General features: G+C 44.7%; 1 protein-coding gene across 7 annotated transcripts in view; it reads left to right on the top strand.

The window, feature by feature from the left end:
* The window catches only part of LOC130368811 (histone H3-like centromeric protein A), a 40,881-nt gene that overhangs the window by 10,654 nt on the left and 7,683 nt on the right, over window positions 1-22,544 (top strand). For all 7 annotated transcript variants that reach the window (XM_056573075.1, XM_056573090.1, XM_056573067.1 and 4 more), the window contains exon 2: window positions 5,075-5,266. In XM_056573075.1, coding sequence (XP_056429050.1) covers window positions 5,075-5,266 — 192 coding nt within the window. The remainder of the gene's footprint in view (window positions 1-5,074; window positions 5,267-22,544) is intronic.

Below are 22,544 nucleotides of genomic sequence, written 5' to 3'. Positions count from 1 at the left end.
CAACTGCTGTCGATGTCGTCGCTGCCGCTGGTCCAGGATGCCTCCACCGGTCAGGGTAGGCCGGACCATGCTCCCCCCTCGCCGCACGTGTTCCCCCCGCTCTGCCCCGACTTCGATCGGTGGGCAGAGCGGGGGGAAAAGAACTCTAACCCCCCGCCCCCTTCCTGCCATTGGTAGTCAGCCTGACCAACCATTGGCAGGGGATAGGAGGGGGTGGCAACACTGCCACCTCACTCCTATCCTTTAGGATTGTCGGAGCTGTCTTTCCGGGAGATCGGGTCATCAGTTACCTGATTAGCCCGGATCGTGGACAAATCGCTGGTCTGAATTGACCAACGATTTGCCTCGATCGCTGTCATGGGGGGGTCTCAGGACCCACCTAGGCATTGCCACGGGATGCCTGCTGATAGATATCAGCAGTCATCCCGGTCCGATCACAGCCCGGCGAGCGGCGGTGATCAGAAATGCGGAGGGCGTATGGATACGCCCTCCGTCCGTAAGTGACGGGACGCGAGGGCGTATGCATACGCCTTCCGTCCCCAAGGATTTAAAGGAGTAGTCCAGTCCTGAAAAACGTATCCCTTATCCTAAGGATAGGGGATAAGTTTCAGATTGCGAGGGGGGGGGGGGGGGGTTTGGGGCGTGAAGCATTTTTATTTAAAAAAAAAATTCCTATAGTGTTCACTGTGCGGTAAAAGTGATGCTATATTTATTCTGTGGGTCGGTACAATTATAGCAATAAGCATATTATTCTATTTATCCCCGCCCCCCAGCGACACCGCTGCAGATCATTGATTTAAAGCGGGCGCTTTAAATCAATGAACTGCAGCAAATTTTGCGTTGCCAGAGACCGCCGCCACCCGCTTCTCTCTTCCTGCCTGTCCTGGGATCCTCCTGCGTCCTATCAACACCACCGTGACCCACCAACACCGCACCCCCCCACCGCACCGCCCCGGCCAGAGACCGCCACCACCCCCCCCCATTGCCTCCCCCATTCCCGGATTTATAATTACCTGTTCCCGGGGTCCCCGCTTCTTCTGGCTCCGGCGGCATCCTCTTGAGCTGTCACTGTGCGCACTGACGGTGACGTCGCATTGAGGACGTCACTCGTCATTGCACAGCGCACAGCGTAACACAGGACGGCGCAGGAGCCAGAAGTAGCGCGGAGACCGGGCCCTGGGAACAGGTAATTATAAAACCGGGGATGGGAAAGGCAATGGGACGGCGGCAGTCTCTGGCTGGGGCGGTGCGGTGGGGGCTGCAGTGTGGGGGGGCGTTGCATTATCGGCAAGGTAATTACCGATAACGTCCAAAATCGTGAATATCGGCTGATAATATCGGCCAAACTGATAATCGGTCGATCCCTGCAAATCGACAGCCGTAACTTTTTTTTTTTTTTATCCGACGCCATTGAGTAAGGGCTTCATTTTTTGAGATACGTGCTATCTTTTGTGGCGTTCGCCGTGCGCGATAATTTACATTATAGCTTAATAGTACACATCATTACAGACGTGGCAATACTCAGTATGTATATGATTTTGTATTTATTTATTTTTTTAAATGGATGATAATACAGAGCTTTTATTGGGAAAGGGGCACTTCATACTTTTATGAACAAACTTTTTATTTAAGTTTTTTTCCCTTATTACAGGTTAAATTATGCTGCAATACATATGTACTGGAGCACAGTATGACCTGATCAGCTGCACACTGGATCAGCTGGATCCAACAGGCTTCGGTAGCTGGCAAACAGAAGGTCATCATCTGACCACCTGCTGCCATTGCAATCAACGGCGACCTGCGATCGTATTGCGGCGCTGCTGTTGGTGAACAGGGGGAGCCCCCTCCCCTTGTCAACACCATACATGCTGTGATCACGGCATCTATGGGGTTAATGCTGCTGGTACAGGCTTGATTGACAGCCGGGTCGCGCCAGCGAACTCCTAAGCTGCCCGCGTGGACGTATGCCTACGTCACAGTGCGCAAACATATCGGGTGCTGGGACGTAGGCATACGTCCCATAGCGGAAAAGGGGTTAACTGGTAAAATGCCGTAGTCTGTATAGAACACGGTGTTTAAACATTAAATGCTGCTGTTCCCTGGTGTCTAGCTGTCCCATAGTCCCCACCGCGATGTAATCTATGAGTTGCTAGGGAAGCCCAAGGCTTTACCTGGTCTTCTGTGTCTTCTCTGAATGTGTGATTGCTTAAGGCAGCCCTTAGCAGTTGAGCAAAGATTTCATGGATCAATGTAATGCAATAGCATTACATTGATCTATGTACGCCATCTAATGATGGCCAAAAAGTGTGTTGGAAATTTTTTTTTTTAAATAATATAATATATTTAATATATTGTCCAAACTACAGTGATCCCTCAAGTTACAATATTAATTGGTTCCAGGACAACCATTGTATGTTGAAACCATTTTATTGTAACCTGGTAATTGGTTCTGAAGCCACCAAAATGTCATCCAAAAATAGGAAGAAGTGAGGATTAAAGATAAGTAAGTAGATAACTAATATAGATAAAGCAAGTTCATACATATAAAAGTAAGAAAGAGCTGCTGGTGCTGTAAATCACTGTCTATGTAGAGGACAGGAGCTTCTTCAGGGTCCTCTACATAGACACAGTGGCCCAGATTTATCAAACTGTGAGAGAGAGAAAGTGGAGGGATTTTCCCATAGCAACCAATCACAGCTCAGCTAATGAGCTTTGATAATGTGAAAGCTGAGCTGTGATTGGTTGCTGTGGGAAAATCCCTCCACATTTTCTCTCACACAGATGGATAAATCTGGGCCAGTGTCCTAAAAAAGTAAAATGGAGCTGCCCTCACCTGGTGTCCAAAGGAGCAGCTAACTGTGGCATAGGCTAAAGGTAGTACAGAACATGTAATACCTCCCTGTACTGTAGGGGCGCTACCAGACAGGAATTCAGTGCATACGCTTCAGTAATACAAGTGTTTTACCAGTGAATGCCCATTCTAATTGGTCGGTTCTTCCAGCCACTTACATGTTTTGCAGATCTAGACTGTCTGTAGCATTGTATGCTGAGTTTGGTTTCAAGTTACAATGGCCCAGAAAAGACCATTGTATGTTGAAACCATTGTATGTTGAGACCATTGTAAGTTGAGGGATCACTGTATTGTTTCTGATCCTGCAATGGTGAACATAAAAAAATTCCAAATGCCAAAATTGCTGATTTTTTTTTTTGTTACATTACATCCCAAATAGAAAGTAATAAAGAGTGATCAAAAAGCAAGAACTACACAAAAGTACTGTTAAAGAGTACCTGTCATCAAACCATATTTTCTAAACTAACTCGGATTATATTCCCTAAGTACTCCTAACACCCCTCCTGCCCTTTTTCCAAGCTTTAGCTCGCTCTGTAGCATACCTATCTCCTTGCTCACAATGTGTGAGCTCCCAGCAGGAGAAAGTGGGCGTTCCCCAGCAGGCACAATGTCACTGAAGCTTATGAGAGCTGTCAGGCCAGAGTTGCCAGGCTAACTGTTTGACATGTGGCAGAGAACGCTTTGCTACATTTCCAGAGTTCTTATCTGCATTTTGGATAGCACCCCTGGATAGGATCCACATGTGTTTAGGCCTTTCAGCAAGCTGGACGTTGGGTCAGGTGTGCGGTGCTGGACTGGTTCTACAATGTTTGGAGAAAATTTGTTGCTTGCGCCATCTTTTTCTTCTGCTACCTTCCGATGGAATAACGGTCACAATACCGGATGTCAGAGAATCCCATTCAAGTGAATGTTATGCTTCCCGTTGGGCTCCGTCACACTAAGGAAAAAAAAATACCCTTAAGGGCCGTTTGTGGCGGAGCCCCGTGACAGTGTGAAAGTAGACTTAGAAAGTAAGTAGGTAAAAAATGTGAGCCAGAAAAAAAGATTTTCTGGGTCATGAAGGGGTTAAAAATCTCCCTCAGATAAACCTAGAGTAATACAAGCTTTGGCTATCAGGTGTCACTGTTATTTTTGCTTTTGTCTACTATATCTCAACCCTTTCCCTATCTACATCTTACAATAATCCTCGGGATCTCACAGTAAAATCTAATACCTTGACTCTTCTCACACAACAGTCTTTCTTAGAGAGAAGCTGCAGCTCCCTCCTTCCGTACCGTAATATTGCAGATTGTGGTTACTGTTACTGAGGAGGCTTCATAACATTTGCATAGTGAATTGTTTGACTGCAGGCAGCGCATCCACAGCATCAAATACAAAGCTGATGCGCTGAGTGACTCTACCCTTAGGCAGACAGGATTACTATGTTCCCTTTACTCCTTCTAACCTCATAGTTGTAGCCCATTGGTAACTGACATCTATGGCGGCATTGGGGAATGTTAAAGGAAAGCTGTCACCCGTTCACCCACACTAAACCAGACACACCAAGTTATAGTACGGGTGAACAGGAGACCGGTGCGGGTTTCTGACCTATACACGTACCTGCATTCCGGCACCCGCACTATAACCTGGTGTATCGGGTTTAGTGTGAGTGAACGGGTGACAGTTTGCCTATAACTGCCTGAATTATGTTCCTACATCACATCCCATTAGTTTCAGTGCAACCACAGCTCTTCATATCTGTTTCCTGGATAAACCCCACCCACCTACAGTATGACGCTGCAGTTGAGGCATACTGAGGATTGTAGTTTTATGCAGAAAAAAAGTGTTTTGCTTATTAGCATATTTTCTCATGGAAACCACATTGGGTAGCCAGGACATAAATTATCCCTATTGTATTCTATAATGGTTAATGCACAACTAAAACGGAGGCAAAAATCTCTAACACATGAAAATCCACATCAGAAATCCAAGAGTAATTTCTGACACTAATACCCTACAGAAAATATATCTACATACAGGGCTTTATTTTGTGTATACATTCACTTCATGTGCTCTGTTACAGTCATCTCAATCACGTCATTGTGGGGTATTTCATGTGTGGGCTTTTCTGCATGCTTTAGTGGTAGACATGAGGTTGGGATCACGTTTCCTCTCTGTGTAACCTATTCTTGATTTAGTTAAACTGTCCCTGAGTCTTACACGGCTGTACTTGTGTCTTAACAGATCTTTTCATAATGAAAGTGCCTGAAAAGCCCTCCTCCCGGAGCAGGAAGTCAAAGGCGCCACGGAAGAGGACTGCGGAATTGCCACCGCCACCACCGAAGAGACCTAGAGCCTCAGCAGCACCAAAGGAACCTAGAGCTTCGGCTTCACGGCAGAATCCTGGTCCGTCTCACCGATCTGCGCGCACTACTGGTAAACAACTCAGCCCTGGTGCCACCCCCTGAACTGGAGAGAATGAGAAACAGCTGTGCACCATGGAGAGGATGAAAACACTAAAACCACCATCACCCCTGAAGGGTTAATATAAGTAATCCTTGCAGGCCCCCTCCATACAGCTCTATGGGAAAGGCAGGGATGCACAAATGCCGCATGCCCACCTCTCTCATAGAGATACATAGAGGGGGGGTGTCGGCCAGGATATTCTGCTGCGGCTGACACGCCTCCTGGACGGGAGGGCCACAGCAGAGTCAGGGCCTCATACAGGAGTTCATGGGGGGGAGGGGGGTCCCAGTGTTCAGACCCCCACCATTAGACACTAATTCTGAAGATCTCCTTTATTTATAATTAAACATGACAAAAAGGACATATAACACATTAAAAACAATTAAAAAGCTTCCACCAGCCTTACTCCACATCCAGGGGGCACACGGACCCCCACCTTGGGTGCCCATCCCTTGTTGTAACTATCCTCCTGAACCTCCAAACAACTCACACAGATCTCTATATCTCATATACTACTAGTCAATACACACAAGGCTAGGCAAATACAGCATTTAAATATAGTTCAAAGGCATCACATACAATAAAGCCATAAGCCCCATAATACAACCTGCAGTCCCAGTAAGGGTGCATGCACACCAAATTTTCAGGCTACGGCTGCCAGATCCGGCTGGGGGAGGGGAAAACCGTGCGCTCTCCTACCCCAGCCGGACTGGCGCTGAAATCTATTTTAGTTTTCTGACCGGACCTAAAACCCTAGTACTGTATACTACGGTTTTAGGTCTGGTCACAAAACCAGAAATGAGCGGACCGGGGTCAAGCAGTGACTCCGGTTGGCCCATTAAAGTCAATGGATTTCAGTGCCGGTCCGGCTGGGGTATGAGAGTGCACGGTTTTCCCCTCCCCCAGCCGTAGCCTGAAAACCTGGTGTGCATGCACCCTAAGCCACATGCAATGTAAAATAGGAGGACCAGATTAAAGTGCAATTGAAGTAACAATTGGGACATATGTCCTACTGGACCCCACATGTTCCGTTCACCCCCACCCCCCAGAAGACTTCCTCAGGGGAAAACAACTAACCCTTTAGTTGTGGTTATCTATGCCAATCGCAGCATCTAAAAACTTACCGATAGGTGTAGTTGGGTTCTGGTGCTCCTCTGACCCCCGCAGTGCGATCACGGGGATCTGATAAGTTGAAATCGCTACCGAGATCTTATACTTTCTTCTACTGCCAGATGATTACTCTTGTGATACCACCTGGCAGTTCACAGATTTCCCTGTATAATGCTATGTAAATGTGTAGTTTTGAACAATAAATGCAATCCAATTTTTGCATATTCCCTATATGGAATTAACCCCTTAAGGACCGGGCTAATTTTCATTGTTGCACTTTAGTGTTTTTCCTCCTTGCCCTTTAATAGCTATAACTCTTATTTTTATCATCTACACACCCTTATAAAGCCTTATTTTTTGCGTGACCAATTTTACTTTGTAATCTCTTCATTCATTTTTTCATAACATATGCTCCAAAACAGAAGAAAAAAATTGGAAAAAAAAGGAATTTATCAAATTTCTATTATCTTTTTTACGCCATTCTTCGTGCGGTCAAACTAACATGTAATCTTGATACTGTAGGTTGGCGCAATTAAAATCATACCCAATTTGTATAGTTTGCATCATGTTTTACTAATTTTAAAAAATTAAAAACTTTTTAGAATTTTCTTTTTTAATTGCCATTTTCTTACCACTATAACTTTATGTTCTGCTTTTATTTTTGAAAAGGCCACTGAAAAATAAAAGAAGCAATCTTATTGGTTGCAATGGGCAACTGGCATGATGAATACCCCCCCCCCCCCCCCACCCCCATTGTCCTGTTGGAGGGTGAATCTTTGGCCCGGTCTTAGGTCCAGAGCACTCTGGATTAGGCTTTCATGTTATAGTGTAGTTTCCCCCCCCCCCCTCCACATTAGGTTGTAGTTCCCCCACATTAGGTAGGCAGTATAATTCCCCCATATTAGATTGTAGTTTCCCCCCACATTAGGTTGGCAGTATAGTTCCCCCCCACATTAGGTTATAATTCCCCCCACATTAGGTTGGCTGTCTATTTCTCCCCTCATTGGGTTGGCAGTATAGTTTCCCCCACATTAGGTTGGCAGTATAGTCCCCCACATTTGATTGGCAGTATACTACCCCACATTAGGTTGTCTGCATACTTCCCCACACATTAGGTTGTCAGCATAGTTCCCCCCAAATTAAGTTGGCTGTCTATTTCACCCCTCTTTTGGTTGACTGTATAGTTCCACCCCACATTAGATTGGCAGTATAGTTCCCCCCCCACATTAAGTTGGTAGTATAGTTCCCCCACATTAGGTTGTCAGCATAGTTCCCCCACATTAGGTTGCCAGCATAGCTCCCCCCACATTAGGTTGGCAGTATAGTTCCCCCACATTAATCAAACAATCCCATAGTCTTGAGTGGGATTTTTTAACGGCTGTTTTTAAGGGTTTTCTAAACGGGACATTGTAACAGGTCTTTAAAGGGTACCTATCATCAAAAAAAATTTGAAAAATTTTATATATTAAAGATCAAATCCTAATGAATCACTTTCTAATTGCTTTTAATAAAAATGTTTTCATCCTCTCATGTTGTGTACTTTACGTTAAAAAAATTCACCACTAGGGGTCTCCCTAGCAGTGCTGTATTAGGCTTTCTTTTAAGAGGTATATTGGGGAACACAATTTGTCCCCTATCCACAGGATAAGGATAAGTATCTGATCACCCCACATAATCTCCTTAACTTTTTTTTTTACCTCTACATGTACTCCTTTAGGTTCGGCGTTACAGTGAAAGCTGACACCAGTATATAAAGAAGACAATAGGCCCCCCTTTTCTGTAGAACGGTCTATGCACAGGGTGCTGAGCATGCTTACAACCCTTAAACATACAAGAAAGGAGTTTGTCCTCATTAAAAAAAATATACATTTTATTAATACACTAGCTGAGTACCCGGCGTTGCCCGGTTTTTCCATCCTAATCCTTGTGGAGGAAAATCAACAGAGGAAGCTTTTGACTTCATATCCCATCCTCATATATTGTTGTCATATCCCAACCCTATATCCAGTCCTCCTATCCCGACCTCCTATCCTGACCTCATATGCCGTCCTGTTATCTCGACCTCCTTTCCCGTCCTCATTTACAGACCTCCTTTCCCGTCTTCCTATCTCGACCTCCTATCTTGTCCTCCTATTTAGACCTCCTATCCCGTCCTCTTATCCTGTCCTCCTATCCCGACCTCCTATCCTGACCTCATATCCTGTCCTATCTCGACCTTCTATCGCGACCTTCTTTCCCGTCCTCCTATCTCGACCTCCTTTTCCGTCCTCCTATCCCTTCCTCCTATCCCTTCCTCCTATCCCGACCTTCTATCCCGTTCTCTTATCCGGTCCTCCTATCCCGTCCTCCTATCTCGACCTGCTATCCAGACCTCATATCCCGACCCGTAATATGTGTAGCAGGTATTGAAATATCTCCAGCTGTACGGAAGTTATGTGGGAACATACATTTCCCATTGATTTGCATGGAACTTTAAACAAAAACCCAGACCCTCACAAATGGGTAATGGTTAAATTAACTATCCTATATTTTAAGTGGACATATAAGTTACATGTGGCCAAGTGTTATCGAAATATCTCCAGCTGTTTGGAAGTTATGCAGTAACATATATTTCCCATAGACTTGTATGGGACTTTAAACATAAACCCTGCCCCTGGCAAATGGGGGTGAGTAAGGGTTAAATCACCTATCCTATGTTTTTTTGTTGACATATAAGTAACATGTGTGCCAAGTTTCATGTTAATATCTTTAGCCGTTTGGACGTGATGCTGGAACATACACACACACATACATACATACACACATAGGGGGACATGTATCAAAGATTTTACCCCTGTTTTGTGTGCAAAATTTTGCGCAAGCCCTATTTTTCTTGCGCATTTTTTTGCGCATGTTTTGGTAGAGCATGTCCTCCAGATGTGGCTGAATTGGGGTACCTAGGAGTGACATCTATAGTACTCATGGATTTATTAACTGCGTACTTTTCCTTTACACCAAAAATGTTGCCGCAAGAGCTGTTTTTTTCCCGCAAATATAAGCCATCTTGGACTTAACGTAGCAAGATGCTCTAAATCGTCGATTCTATTTTCCAAAGAGTGGATTGAGGAGATTACTATATTTACCCGCAATTTATGAAGCTCATTGCGCTTGATTGATAAATTTAGCTCTTCTGCGCATAATTTAGAATTCGGGAAAAGGGGTAAAATGCTTCTACCATACACAAATAATGATACATGGCCCAAATTGAGTTTTATAGATATAGACTAGCTGATTACCCGGCATTGCCCGGTTTTTCCTTCCTAATCCTTGATGGGGAGGAAAATAAACAAAGGAAGAAGCTTTTGACTTCATATCCTGTCCTCATATATTGTTGTCGTATCCCAACTGCCTATCCCGTCCTCATATCCCGACCACCAATCCCGACCTCCTATCCTGACCTCCTATCCTGACCTCTTATCCCGTCCTCCTATCCCGACCTCCTATCTCGTCCTCCTATCTTGACCTCCTATCCTGACCTATCCCGTCCTCCTATCCCATCCTCCTTTCTTGTCCTCCTTTCCCGTCCTCCTATTTTGACCTCCTATCTCGACATTCTATCTTGACCTCCTATCCCGACCTCCTATCCCTACCTCCTATCCCATCCTCCTATCTCGACCTCCTATCCTGTCCTCCTATCCTGACCTGCTATCTCGTCCTCCTATCCTGACCTCCTATCTCGTCCTCCTATCTCGACCACCTATCCCGTCCTCCTATCTCGACCACCTATCCCGTCCTCCTATCCCGTCCTCCTATCTCGACCTCCTATCCAATCCATCTATCCCAACCTCCTATCTCGACCTCCTATTCTGACCTCCTATCCCATCCTCATAGCCCCTGCTCCTATCTCGACCTCCTATTCCAATCTCCTATCCAGTCCATCTATCTCGACCTCCTATCCCGACCTCATATCCCGCCCTCCTATTTCGACCTCCTATGACGTCCTCATATCACGTCCTCCTATCTCGACCTCCTATCCCGACCCGTAATATGTGTACCAGGTATTGAAATATCTCCAGCTGTACGGAAGTTATGTGGGAACATACATTTCCCATTTATTTGCATGGAACTTTAAACAAAAACCCTGACCCTCACAAATGGGGGTAGTTAAGGGTTAAATTAGCTATCCTATATTTTAAGTGGACATATAAGTAACATGTGACCAAGTATCGAAATATCTCCAGCCGTTTGGAAGTTATGCAGTAACATGTATTTCCCATTGACTTGTTTGGGACTTTAAACATAAACCCCGCCCCTGGCAAATGGGGGTGAGTAAGGGTTAAATCACCTATCCTATGTTTGTTGTTGACATATAAGTAACATGTGTGCCAAGTTTCATGTTAAAGGAAAACTGTCACATATTTTCTCCCGCACTATCCACATGTACTGGGGGATAGTGCGGGAGACGCTGATTAAAACGAGCCCTACCTTGGTCTGATCCGCGCCGCCGTTCGCCCGCAATTGTAGTTTTAATCTCCGTGTATATCCGACTGTAACTTGCAAAGGCGGTGCTTCTGCGGGCTAACTGACACGGACGTCAGCGCCGCTCATGAATATTCATCCCTCCCTCTGGTTAGGAGCGGCAAAGAGAGGGAGAACAGGAAGGATGAATATTCATGAGCGGCGCTGACGTCAGTGTCAGTTAGCCCGCAGAAGCACCGCCTATGCCATTTACAGCCGGATATACACAGAGATTAAAACTACAAGTGCGGGCGAACGGCGGCGCGGATCAGACCAAGGTAGGGCTCGTTTTAATCAGCGTCTCCCGCACTATTCACCAATACCGGTGGATAGTGCGGGAGAAAATATGTGACAGTTTTCCTTTAATATATTTAGCCGTTTGGACGTGATGCTGGAACATACATACATACACACACACGTTGAGTTTTATATATATAGACTAGCTGAGTATCCGGCGTTGCCCGGTTTTTCCTTCCTCATCCTTGTTAAGGGGGGAAAATCAACAAAGGAGGAAGCTTTTGACTTCAAATCCCATCCCCATATATTGTTGTCATATCCCAACCCCATATCCCGTCCTCATAACCTGACCTCCTATCCCGACCTCCTATCCAGTCCTCCTATCCCATCCTCCTATCCCGTCCTCCTATCCCGACCTCCTATCCCGTCCTCCTATCTCAACCTCCTATCCCGTCCTCATATCCCGACCTCCTAACTCGACTTCCTATCCCGAGCATCCCGTCCTCCTATCTTGACCTCCTATCCCGACCTCCCATCCCGTCCTAATATCCCGACCTGTAATCTGTGTACCAAGTATTGAAATATGTCCAGCCGTACAAAAGTTATGTGAGAACATACATTTCCCATTGATTTGCATGGAACTTTAAACAAAAACCCCGACCCTCACAAATGGGGGTAGTTAAGGGTTAAATTAGCTATCCTATATTTTAAGTGGACATATTAGTAACATTTGACCAAGTAGTATCGAAATATCTCCAGCCGTTTGCAAGTTATGCAGTAACATTTATTTTCCATAGACTTGTATTGGACTTTAAACATAATCCCCCTCCCTGGCAAATGGGGGTGAGTAAGGGTTAAATCACCTATCCTATGTTTGTTGTTGACATATAAGTTACATGTGTGCCAAGTTTCATGTTAATATCTTTAGCCGTTTGGAAGTTTTTGTTGAACATACACACACACTGAGTTTTATATATATATATATATATATATATATATATATATATATATATATATATATATAGATATACTAGCTGAGTACCCGGCGTTGCCCGGTTTTTCCTTCCTAATCTTTGTTGGGGAGGAAAACAAACAATGAGGAAGCATTTGACTTCATATCCAGTCCTCATATATTGTTGTCATATCTCGACCTCCTATCTCGACCTCCTGTCCCAACCTCCTGTCCCGTCCTCCTATCCCGTCCTCCGATCTCCTATCCCGTCCTCCTATCCTGTCCTCCTATCTCGACCTCCTATCCCGTCCTCCTATCCCGTCCTCCTATCCCGACCTCCTATCGTGACCTCCTATCGTTACCTCCTATCCTGACCTCCTTTCCCATCCTCCTTTCCTGTCCTCACATCTCGTCCTGCTATCCCGTCCTCCTATCCCGACCTCCTATCCCGACCTCCTATCCCGACCTCCTATCCCGACCTCCTTTCCTGTCCTCATATCTCGACCTCCTTTCCTGTCCTCATATCTCGACCTCCTATCCCATCCTCCTATCTCGACCTCCTATCCAGACCTCCTATCCCAACCTCGTATCCCGTCCTCCTATTCCGACCTCCTATCTTGACATCCTGTCCTCCTATCTCGACCTCCTCTCCCGACATCCTTTCCTGTCCTCCTATCCCGTCCTCCTATCCCGACCTCCTACCCGAACCTCATATCTCATCCTCATATCCCGTCCTCCTATCCCGACCCGTAATATGTGTACCAGGTATTGAAATATCTCCAGCTGTACGGATGTTATGTGGGAACATACATAGTTACATAGTTAGTACGGTTGAAAAAAGACATACGTCCATCAAGTTCAACCAGGGAATTGAAGGGTAAGGGTGTGGCGCGATATTGGGGAAGGGATGGGATTTTATATTTCTTCATAAGCATTAATGTTATTTTGTTCCAGGAATGTATCTAATCCTGTTTAAAACTGTTAATTTTTCCTGCTGTGACCAGTTCCTGAGGTAGACTGTTCCATAAATTCACAGTTCTCATGGTAAAGAAGGCGTGTCGCCCCTAGAGACTAAACTTTTTCTTCTCCAGACGGAGGGAGTGCCCCCTCGTCCTTTGGGGGGGTTTAACTTGGAACAGTTTTTCTCCATATTTTTTGTATGGGCCATTAATATATTTATATATATTATATATAAGTATATTATAATTATATATATTTATCTTATCCCCCCTTAAGCGTCTCTTCTCAAGACAAAACAATTGTAACTCCTTTAATCGCTCCTCATAGCTAAGATGATCCATGCCCCATATTAGTTTAGTCGCACGTCTCTGCACCCTTTCCAACTCCGCAGTGTCCCTTTTATGGACAGGTGCCCAAAACTGAACAGCATATTCCAGGTAAGGCCGTACCAATAATTTATAAAGGGGGAGTATTATGTCCCTGTCCCTTGAGTCCATGCCTCTTTTGATACATGACAATATCCTGCCGGCTTTGGAAGCAGCAGCCTGACATTGCATGCTATTCTGTGATCTACAAGTACACCCAGATCCTTCTCTACCAGTGACTCTGCCAGTTTAATCCCCCCTAAGACATACGACGCATGCAGGTTATTAGTACCCAGATGCATAACTTTACATTTATCCATATTGAACCTCATTTGCCAAGTGGATGCCCAGACACTTAGTCTATCCAAGTCATCTTGTAACCTATACACATCCTCTATAGACTGTACTGTGCTACAAAGCTTGGTGTCATCTGCAAAGATAGAAACAGAGCTGTTAATACCATCCTCTATATCATTGATAAATAAATTAAACAACAGCGGGCCCAGTACTGAACCTTGGGGTACACCACTAATTATCGGGGACCAATCAGAGTACGAATCATTGACCACTACTGTCTGGGTACGATCCATGAGCCAGTGTTCAATCCAGTTACAAACTAAAATTTCCAAACCCAAAGACCTTAACTTACCTGTCAGATGTCTATGAGGGACAGTATCAAACACTTTGGCAAAATCCAGAAACACCATATCCACAGCCATTCCTCTATCAAGGCTTCTACTCACCTCTTCATAAAAGCAAATTAGATTGGTTTGACAACTTCTATCCTTAGTAAACCCATGCTGGCTATCACTTATAATACTATTATCCCCTATGTATTCCTGTATGTAATCCCTTATAAGTCCTTCAAACAATTTACCCACAATGCACGTTAAACTTACCGGTCTATAGTTTCCTTACATTTCCCATTGATTTGCATGGGACTTTTAACAAAAACCCTGACCCTCACAAATGTGGGTAGTTAAGGGTTAAATTAACTATCCTATATTTTAAGTGGACATATAAGTAACATGTGACCAAGTATTATCGAAATATCTCCGGCCGTTTGGAAGTTATGCAATAACATATATTTCCCATAGACTTGTATGGTACTTTAAACATAAACCCCGCCCCTGGCAAATGGGGGTGAGTAAGGGTTAAATCACCTATCCTATGTTTGTTGTTGACATTTTAGTAACATGTACATGTATGCCAAGTTTCATGTTAATATCTTTAGCCGTTTGGAAGTTTTTGTGGAACACACACACACACACACACACTCTTTGTGTATGGTAGAAGCATTTTACCCCTTTTCCCGAATTCTAAATTATGTGCAGAAGCGCTAAATTTATCAATCAAGTGCAATGAGCTTCATAAATTGCGGGTAAATATAGTAATCTCCTCAATCCACTCTTTGGAAAATAGAATCGATGATTTAGAGCATCTTGCTACGTTAAGTCCAAGATGGCTTATATTTGCGCAAAAAAAAAACTGCTCTTGCGGCAACATTTTTGGTGTAAAGGAAAAGTACGCAGTTAATAAATCCATGCGTACTATAGATGTCACTCCTAGGTACCCCGATTCGGCCACATCTGGAGGACATGCTCTACCAAAACGTGCGCAAAAAAAGGGCTTGCGCAAAATTATACACACAAAACAGGGGTAAAATCTTTGATACATGTCCCCCATTGAGTTTTATATATATATATATATATATATATATATATATATATATATATATATATAGATTGATGCAAAAAAAGGACATACATGTTGAAACTCACTGCTAGCATTTAAGGTACAGAGAGTGTACAGAGATTTCAACAGGTGAAACAGAAGAAAAGTGGGGGCTTACAGTATCCATAGGATATGTGAAATGGGGAACCAAAGTAGGGCATGTTGGTAGTACACGCATTCTGTTCCTATCTGAAAGTGCAGGAAGAAATGTAAAAAGTATTGCTGCATACAACATACTCTATTTTCCGGCGTATAAGACGACTCCCAACTTTTACAGTTAAAATATAGAGTTTGGGATATACTCGCCGTATAAGACTACCCCCTCTACCGCGATACGGTACCTTACCATAGTTAACCCAAACTAGGTAGGCTGCATAGTTCTCCCTACATTCGGTTGTCAGCGTAGTTCCCCCACAATAGGTTTTCAGCATAGTTCCCCCCACATTAGGTTGTAGTTCCCCCACATTAGGTTGGCAGTATAGTTTCTCCCACTTTAGGTTGTCAGCATAGTGGCCCCCCACATTAGGTAGGCAGTATAGTTCCCCCACATTAGGTTGTCAGCATAGTGGCCCCCCACATTAGGTTGTAGTTCCCCCACATTAGGTTGTAGTTCCCCCACATTAGGTTGTAGTTACCCCACATTAGGTAGGCAGTATAATTCCCCCATATTAGATTGTAGTTCCCCTCACATTAGATAGCCAGTATACTTCCCCCATATTAGATTGTAGTTTCCCCCTACATTAGGTTGTAGTTCCCCCACATTAGGTAGGCAGTATAATTCCCCCATATTAGATTGTAGTTTCCCCCCACATTAGGTTGGCAGTATAGTTTCCTTCACTTTCGGTTGTAGTTTCCCCCCACATTAGTTTGGCAGTATAGTTCCCCCACATTAGGTTGGCAGTATAGTTCCCCCACGTTAGGTTGGCAGTATAGTTCCCCCACATAAGGTTGGAAGTATATTTCCCCCACATTAAGTTGGCAGTATAGTTCCCCCCACATTAGATTGGCAGTATAGTTCCCCCCACATTAGGTTGGCAGTATATTTCCCCCCCCACATTAGGTTGTCTGCATAGCTCCCCCCACATTAGGTTGTCAGCATAGTTCCCCCCCACATTAGGTTGGCTGTCTATTTCACCCCTCTTTTGGTTGGCAGTATAGTTCCACCCCACATTAGGTTGGCAGTATAGTTTCCCCCACATTAATCCAAAAATCCCATAGACTTGAATGGGATTTTTTAACGGCCATTTTTCAGGATTTTCTAAACGGGACATTGTAACAGGTCTTTAACCCCTTAACGACCAAGGACTTATATTTACGTCCTTAGCCAGCTCCCGCGATATAACGCGGGGTCACGCGGTGACCCCGTGTCATATCGGGTCGGTCCCGACATGTAACTCATGCCGGTACCAAGGGCTAATAGCGCTCGGCAGCGATCGCAGTGCCACGCGCTATTATCCCTTTAGATGCAGCGTTCAGAGTTGAACACCGCGCCGAAAACGAAAATAAAAGCTTCCCGGCTGCTCAGCGGGGCTGATCGGGAACACCGCAGTGAAAATGCGGTGTCCCGATCAGCTGGGGCGCGAGTGGAGGTCCTCTTACCTTCCTCCGGTGCGTCCCTTCAGCGATTGATTGCTCCAAGCCTGAGATGCAGGCTTGAGCAATCGAGCACGTATAACACTGATCAATGCAAAGCTATGGCTTTGCAGTGATCAGAGTATAAGATCAGTGTTAGAGATGCAGTAAATTCGATTCATCACGAACTTCTCGGCTCGGCAGTTGATGACTTTTCCTGCATAAATTAGTTCAGCTTTCAGGTGCTCCCGTGGGCTGGAAAAGATGGATACAGTCCTAGGAGACTCTTTCCTAGGACTGTATCCACCTTTTCCAGCCCACCGGTGCACCTGAAAGCTGAACTAATTTATGCAGGAAAAGTCATCAACTGCCGAGCCGAGAAGTTCGTGACGAATCGAATTTACTGTATGTTCGCTCATCTGTAATCAGTGTGTGCAGTGTTATAGCCCCCTATGGGGCTAAAAAAAAAAAAAAAAGTTAATGAATGTGATTTAACACCTTCCCTAATAAAAGTCCAAATCACCCCCCTTTTCCCATTAAAAAAAACATGTAAATAAATATAAACATATGTGGTATCGCCGCGTGCGTAAATTTCCGAACTCTAAAAATATATAATTAATTAAACCGCACGGTCAATGGCGTACGCGCAAAAAAATTCCAAAGTCCAAAATAACATTTTTTTGGTCTCTTTTTATATCATGAAAAAATTAATAAAAAGCAATTAAAAAGTCAGAAGATGCCAATTTTAGACGTATAAATTTTCCTGCATGTAGTTATGATTTTTTCCAGAAGTACAACAAAATCAAACCTATATAAGTAGGGTATCATTTTAACCGTATGGACCTAAAGAATAAAGATAAGGTGTCATTTTTACCTAAAAATTTACTGCGTAGAAACGGAAGCCCTCAAAAGTTACAAAATGCTAATTTTTCTTCAATTTCGGTGCACAATGATTTTTTTTCCCTTTCGCCATAGATTTTTGGGTAAAATGACTGATGTCACTCCGAAGTGGAATTGGTGGTGCAAAATATAAGTAATCATATGGATTTTTAGGCGCAAAATTGAAAGGGTTATGATCTTTAAGAGGTGAGGCGGAAAAAAAGAAAGTGCAAAAACGGAAAAACCCTTGGTCCTTAAGGGGTTAAAGGGTACCTATCATCAAAAAACTTTTTATGTATTAAAGATCGAACCCTAATGAATAACTTTCTAATTGCTTTTAATAAAAAAAAATTGCATCCTTTCATGTGCACTTTACGTTAAAAAATTTCACCACTAGGGGTCTCCCTAGCAGTCCTGGCCGCAAGCATTTCTATTGATTTCACACTGCAGCCAGGACATGTACGAGCTCAGCTCAGCTCCCCGTCTGCCAATCAGACAGGCGGGAGCGAGCGCTGTGCTCGTACTTTAGCACTTCAGTTCCTACTACTGCCATTCAGCGCTTGGCCGGCCACCCACTTTTGTTATTTTACTGCTGCAGGCACGGCAACTCTGTCCTCCGATCTTCAGAGCTGCCGTGCCTGCCCTCTGCTGAGACTCTATGCACGCTCCCGAGAGGGATCGCAGCATAGAGGAAGAAGGGGGCAGTGAGCCCGGCCAGGCATCAGCTGACGTCACACCTGCTGGGCCACTCCCCCTCCCTTTCTCTCAGATGGCCGGCAGAATGAGTAACTTAGCTCATAGTAATAAAAGGTATTTTGGGTGGTCTTTCCCCCCAAAAAGCAGGGATAGTGTCAGTCAGGGACAGCTGGGGGTGGGGGATGGAGAAAGTTTAGTTGTTGATAGGTACTCTTTAAAACGGAGCAACAGTATACAGTGGTCCCTCAACATATGATATTAATTGGTTCCAGGAGAACCATCATATGTTGAAAGCATCATATGTCGAGTACATATGTCTATGTAAAAATGGTAATTGGTTCTGGGGCCTTGGAACCATTGTATGTTGAATATATATCTCTATGGGAAACTGCTAATTGGTTCTGGGATGACCATTGTATGGGTAGTGTATGGGGAGTGTTTAACAAACCAGGGTGCCTCCAGCTGTTGCACAACTACAACTCCCAGCATGCATGTACAGCCATTGACTGTCTGGGCATGCTGGGAGTTATAGTTTGGCAACAGCTGGAGGCACACTGATAGGGAACATTGATGTATGGGGTGTATTGTGTGTATATGTATTGTATGTGATGTGTGACATTGCATACAGTACTGTACAGTTCTTTAAATACCTTCAGGGGAGACAGAATGTCCTCCATTACCATCCTGCCGACTACAGCTCTATAGGAAAGGAAGGGGAGGGCAGCCAGCAGCTCATTGGATGCCTGCAGCAAGATGCTCCAGGCTATTGGCTATGGCTGCACTGGGGGGGCGGGGCTTACACGGAGCTCACAGTGGAAGCCTGCGTGAGTTAGCAGGACAGCATGTGAGTAACAGGAGGCAGAACAGGGCACACGGGGCACATTAAGCAACTATCTGTCAGTTGCTGAAGTTGTCAGCGCTGTCAGATAGCAGTGTATGTGATGGCCCCAACACACAGCAGCATCATATGTCGATGCTGCCTTCAACATACGATGGGTCTGAGAGGCCATCATATGTTGAAATGATCATATGTCGGGGCCATCATAAGTCGAGGGGTCACTGTAGTGTGAAAGGAGCCTTACCTGACCATCTCTTTGCCACTTGGTAAATATCTCCATTCATGCATTTTATTCTGTGTTTTTCTACCATGGGTTCTTATTACTGGTAGATTTATATGCTGTAATACTTGTGACCATTTCTGCCTGAACTTTAACCCCTTAAGGACCCATGACGTACCGGTTCGTCCTGAGTCCGCTCCCGTTCCCGTGCCGTGTCTTTTTCTCGATTCGCCGTAGATTTTTGGGTAAAATGACTGACGTCATTACAAAGTAGAATTGGTGACGCAAAAAATAAGCCATCTAATGGATTTTTAGGTGCAAAATTGAAAGAGTTATGATTTTTTAAAGGTAAGGAGGAAAAAACGAAAATGCAAAAATTGAAAAACCCCGGGTCCTTAAGGGGTTAAGCGGCAGATTGGGGGTTCTACCTACAATCCCCTACAATTTTTTTTTTATTCCACTTTGGTTTATTTAATGGGTAATAAACTTTCTAAATGTCATTGTGATTACTGTTAGGGGTGCAGTTTATATAATGGGGTGATATATAGGGGATTCTAACATATAGGCCCTTCAAATCTCCTTCAGAACTGAACTGGTCCCTTAACCTGTTGGGGACGAAGGGCGTATGCATACGCCCTTGCGTCCTGGTACTTAAGGACGAAGGGCGTATTCATTCGCCTATGGGAAATTTGGTCCCCGCCGTGCGCCGGGCGGGGACCGGACCGAGGTGACTGCTGATATCTATCAGCAGGCACCCCGCAGAAATGTCCAGGGGGGGTCATTAGACCCCCCCATGTTGGCGATCGCCGCAAATCGCAAGTGAATTCACGCCGATTCCGGGTCTATGGTGACCCGGAAAATAAGGGGGATCGCGGTTGTCTAAGACACCTACGATCCCCCTGAAGGGATAGGAGTGAGGTGGCAGGGGTGCCACCCCTCCTATCCCTGCTATTGGTGGTCTAGACGCGATCACCAATAGCAGATTGGGGGTGGGGGGGCTTTATTTTCGTTTTCCCCGTCCTGCCCACCCACAATAGGCAGGCCAGAACGGGCGCCGACGTCCACCTACCCGTCCGGAGGCAGCGGATCGACTGTGATCGGCGTGCTGCAGAGGAGGACGGCTCCCCGAATCTGACGGAAGACGGTAAGTAGCCTAGCAACATCTAGAGGGCTACAGTCTGAGACCACTATAGTGGTCTCTAGACTGTAGCCCTCCAGATGTTGCAAAACTACAAATCCCAGCATGCCCAAACAGCTGTCTGGGCATTCTGGGAGTTGTAGTTTTGCAGACAGCTGTTTGGGCATGCTGGGATTTGTAGTTTTGCAACAGCTGGAGGTCTACAGTTTAGAGATCTCTATAATGTCGCCCTCTAGATCTTGCAAAACTACAACTCCTAGCATGCCCACACAGCTGTTTGCTGTCTGGGCATGCTGGGATTTGTAGTTTTGCAACATCTGGAGGTCCACAGTTTGGAGATCACTGTTCAGTGGTCTCTAAATTGTAGCACTCCAGCTATTTCAAAACTGCAAATCCCAGCATGCCCAAACATCTAACAGCTGTCTCGGCATGCTGGGAGTTGTAGTTGCATACCTACAGCTGTTGCATAACTACATCTCCCAGCATGCCCTTCTGTGATCAGTACATGCTGGGAATTGTAGTTTTGCAACAGCTGGAGGCACACTGGTTGGAAAATAATGAGTTAGGTAACAGAACCTAACTGAAGGTTTTCCAACAAGTGTTCCTCCAGCTGTTGCAAAACTACAACTCCCAGCATTTACTGACAGACCGTGCATGCTGGGAGTTGTAGTTTTGCAACAGCTGGAGGCACACTGGTTGGAAAATACTGAGTTAGGTAACAGAACCTAACTGAAGGTTTTCCAACCAGTGTGCCTCCAGCTGTTGCAAAACTACAACTCCCAGCATGCACTGTCTGTCAGTACATGCTGGGAGTTGTAGTTTTGAAACAGCTGGAGGTTTGCCCCCCATGTGAACGTTCAGGGTACATTCACACAGGCAGGTTTACAGTAAGTTTCCTGCTTGAAGTATGAGCTGCGGCAAATTTTTTGCTGCAGCGCAAATTCCTAGCAGGAAACTAACCGTAACCCGCCAGTGCGAATGTACCCTAAAAACACAACACTACACTACAATAACACATAATAAAGGGTAAAACACTACATATACACCCTCTTACACTGTCCACCCCAATAAAAATGAAAAACTTATTGTACGGCAGTGTTTCCAAAACGGAGCCTCCAGCTGTTGCAAAACAACAACTCCACGCATTTCTGGACAGCCACTGACTGTCCAGGCATGATTGGAGTTTAGCAACAGCTGGAGGCACCCTGTTTGGGAATCACTGGCATAGAATACCCCTATGTCCACCCCTATGCCTACCCCTATGCAATCCCTAATTTAGTCCTCAAATGCGCATGGCGCTCTCTCTCTTCGGAGCCCTGTCATATTTCAAGGAAACAGTTTAGGGCCACATATGGGGTATCTCTGTACTCGGGAGAAATTGCACTACAAATTTTAGGGGCTTTTTCTCCTTTAACCCTTATGAATAGGAAAAGTTGGAGTCCACACCAGCCTGTTAGTGTAAAAAAAAATTTTTACACTAACATGCTGGTGTTGCACTTTATTTTTTATTTTCACAAGAGGTAAAAGGGGTAAAAAAAAATTTGTAACGCAATTTCTCCTGAGTACGGAAATACCCCATATGTGGGCGTAAAATGCTCTGCGAGCGCACTATGTACATTATAGAGGCCTAAATTGGGCATTTGCACAGGGGTGGCTGATTTTACAGCGGTTCTGACATAAACGCAAAAAAATAAATACCCACATGTGACCCCATTTTGGAAACTACACTCCTCACGGAACGTAACAAGGGGTATAGTGAACTTTAACACCCCACTGGTGTTTGATACATTTTCATTAAAGTTGAATGGGAAAATACAAATAAGAAAATAATAATTCACTAAAATGCTTGTGTTACCCTAAATTTTTCATTTTCACAAGGGAAAATAGGGAAAAAAGGCCCCCTAAAATTTGTAACCCCATTTCTCTTGAGTATATCAACACCCCATATGTGGATGTAAAGTGTTCTGCTGGCACAATACAATGCTCAGAAGAGAAGGAGCGCCATTGTTCTTTTGGAAAGAAAATTTGTCTGGAATTGAAGGCCACGTGT

Source organism: Hyla sarda, chromosome 1 (genome assembly GCF_029499605.1).
Source record: "Hyla sarda isolate aHylSar1 chromosome 1, aHylSar1.hap1, whole genome shotgun sequence".
Lineage (NCBI taxonomy): Eukaryota > Metazoa > Chordata > Amphibia > Anura > Hylidae > Hyla > Hyla sarda.
This window is presented reverse-complemented; position numbering and strand designations above follow the sequence as displayed.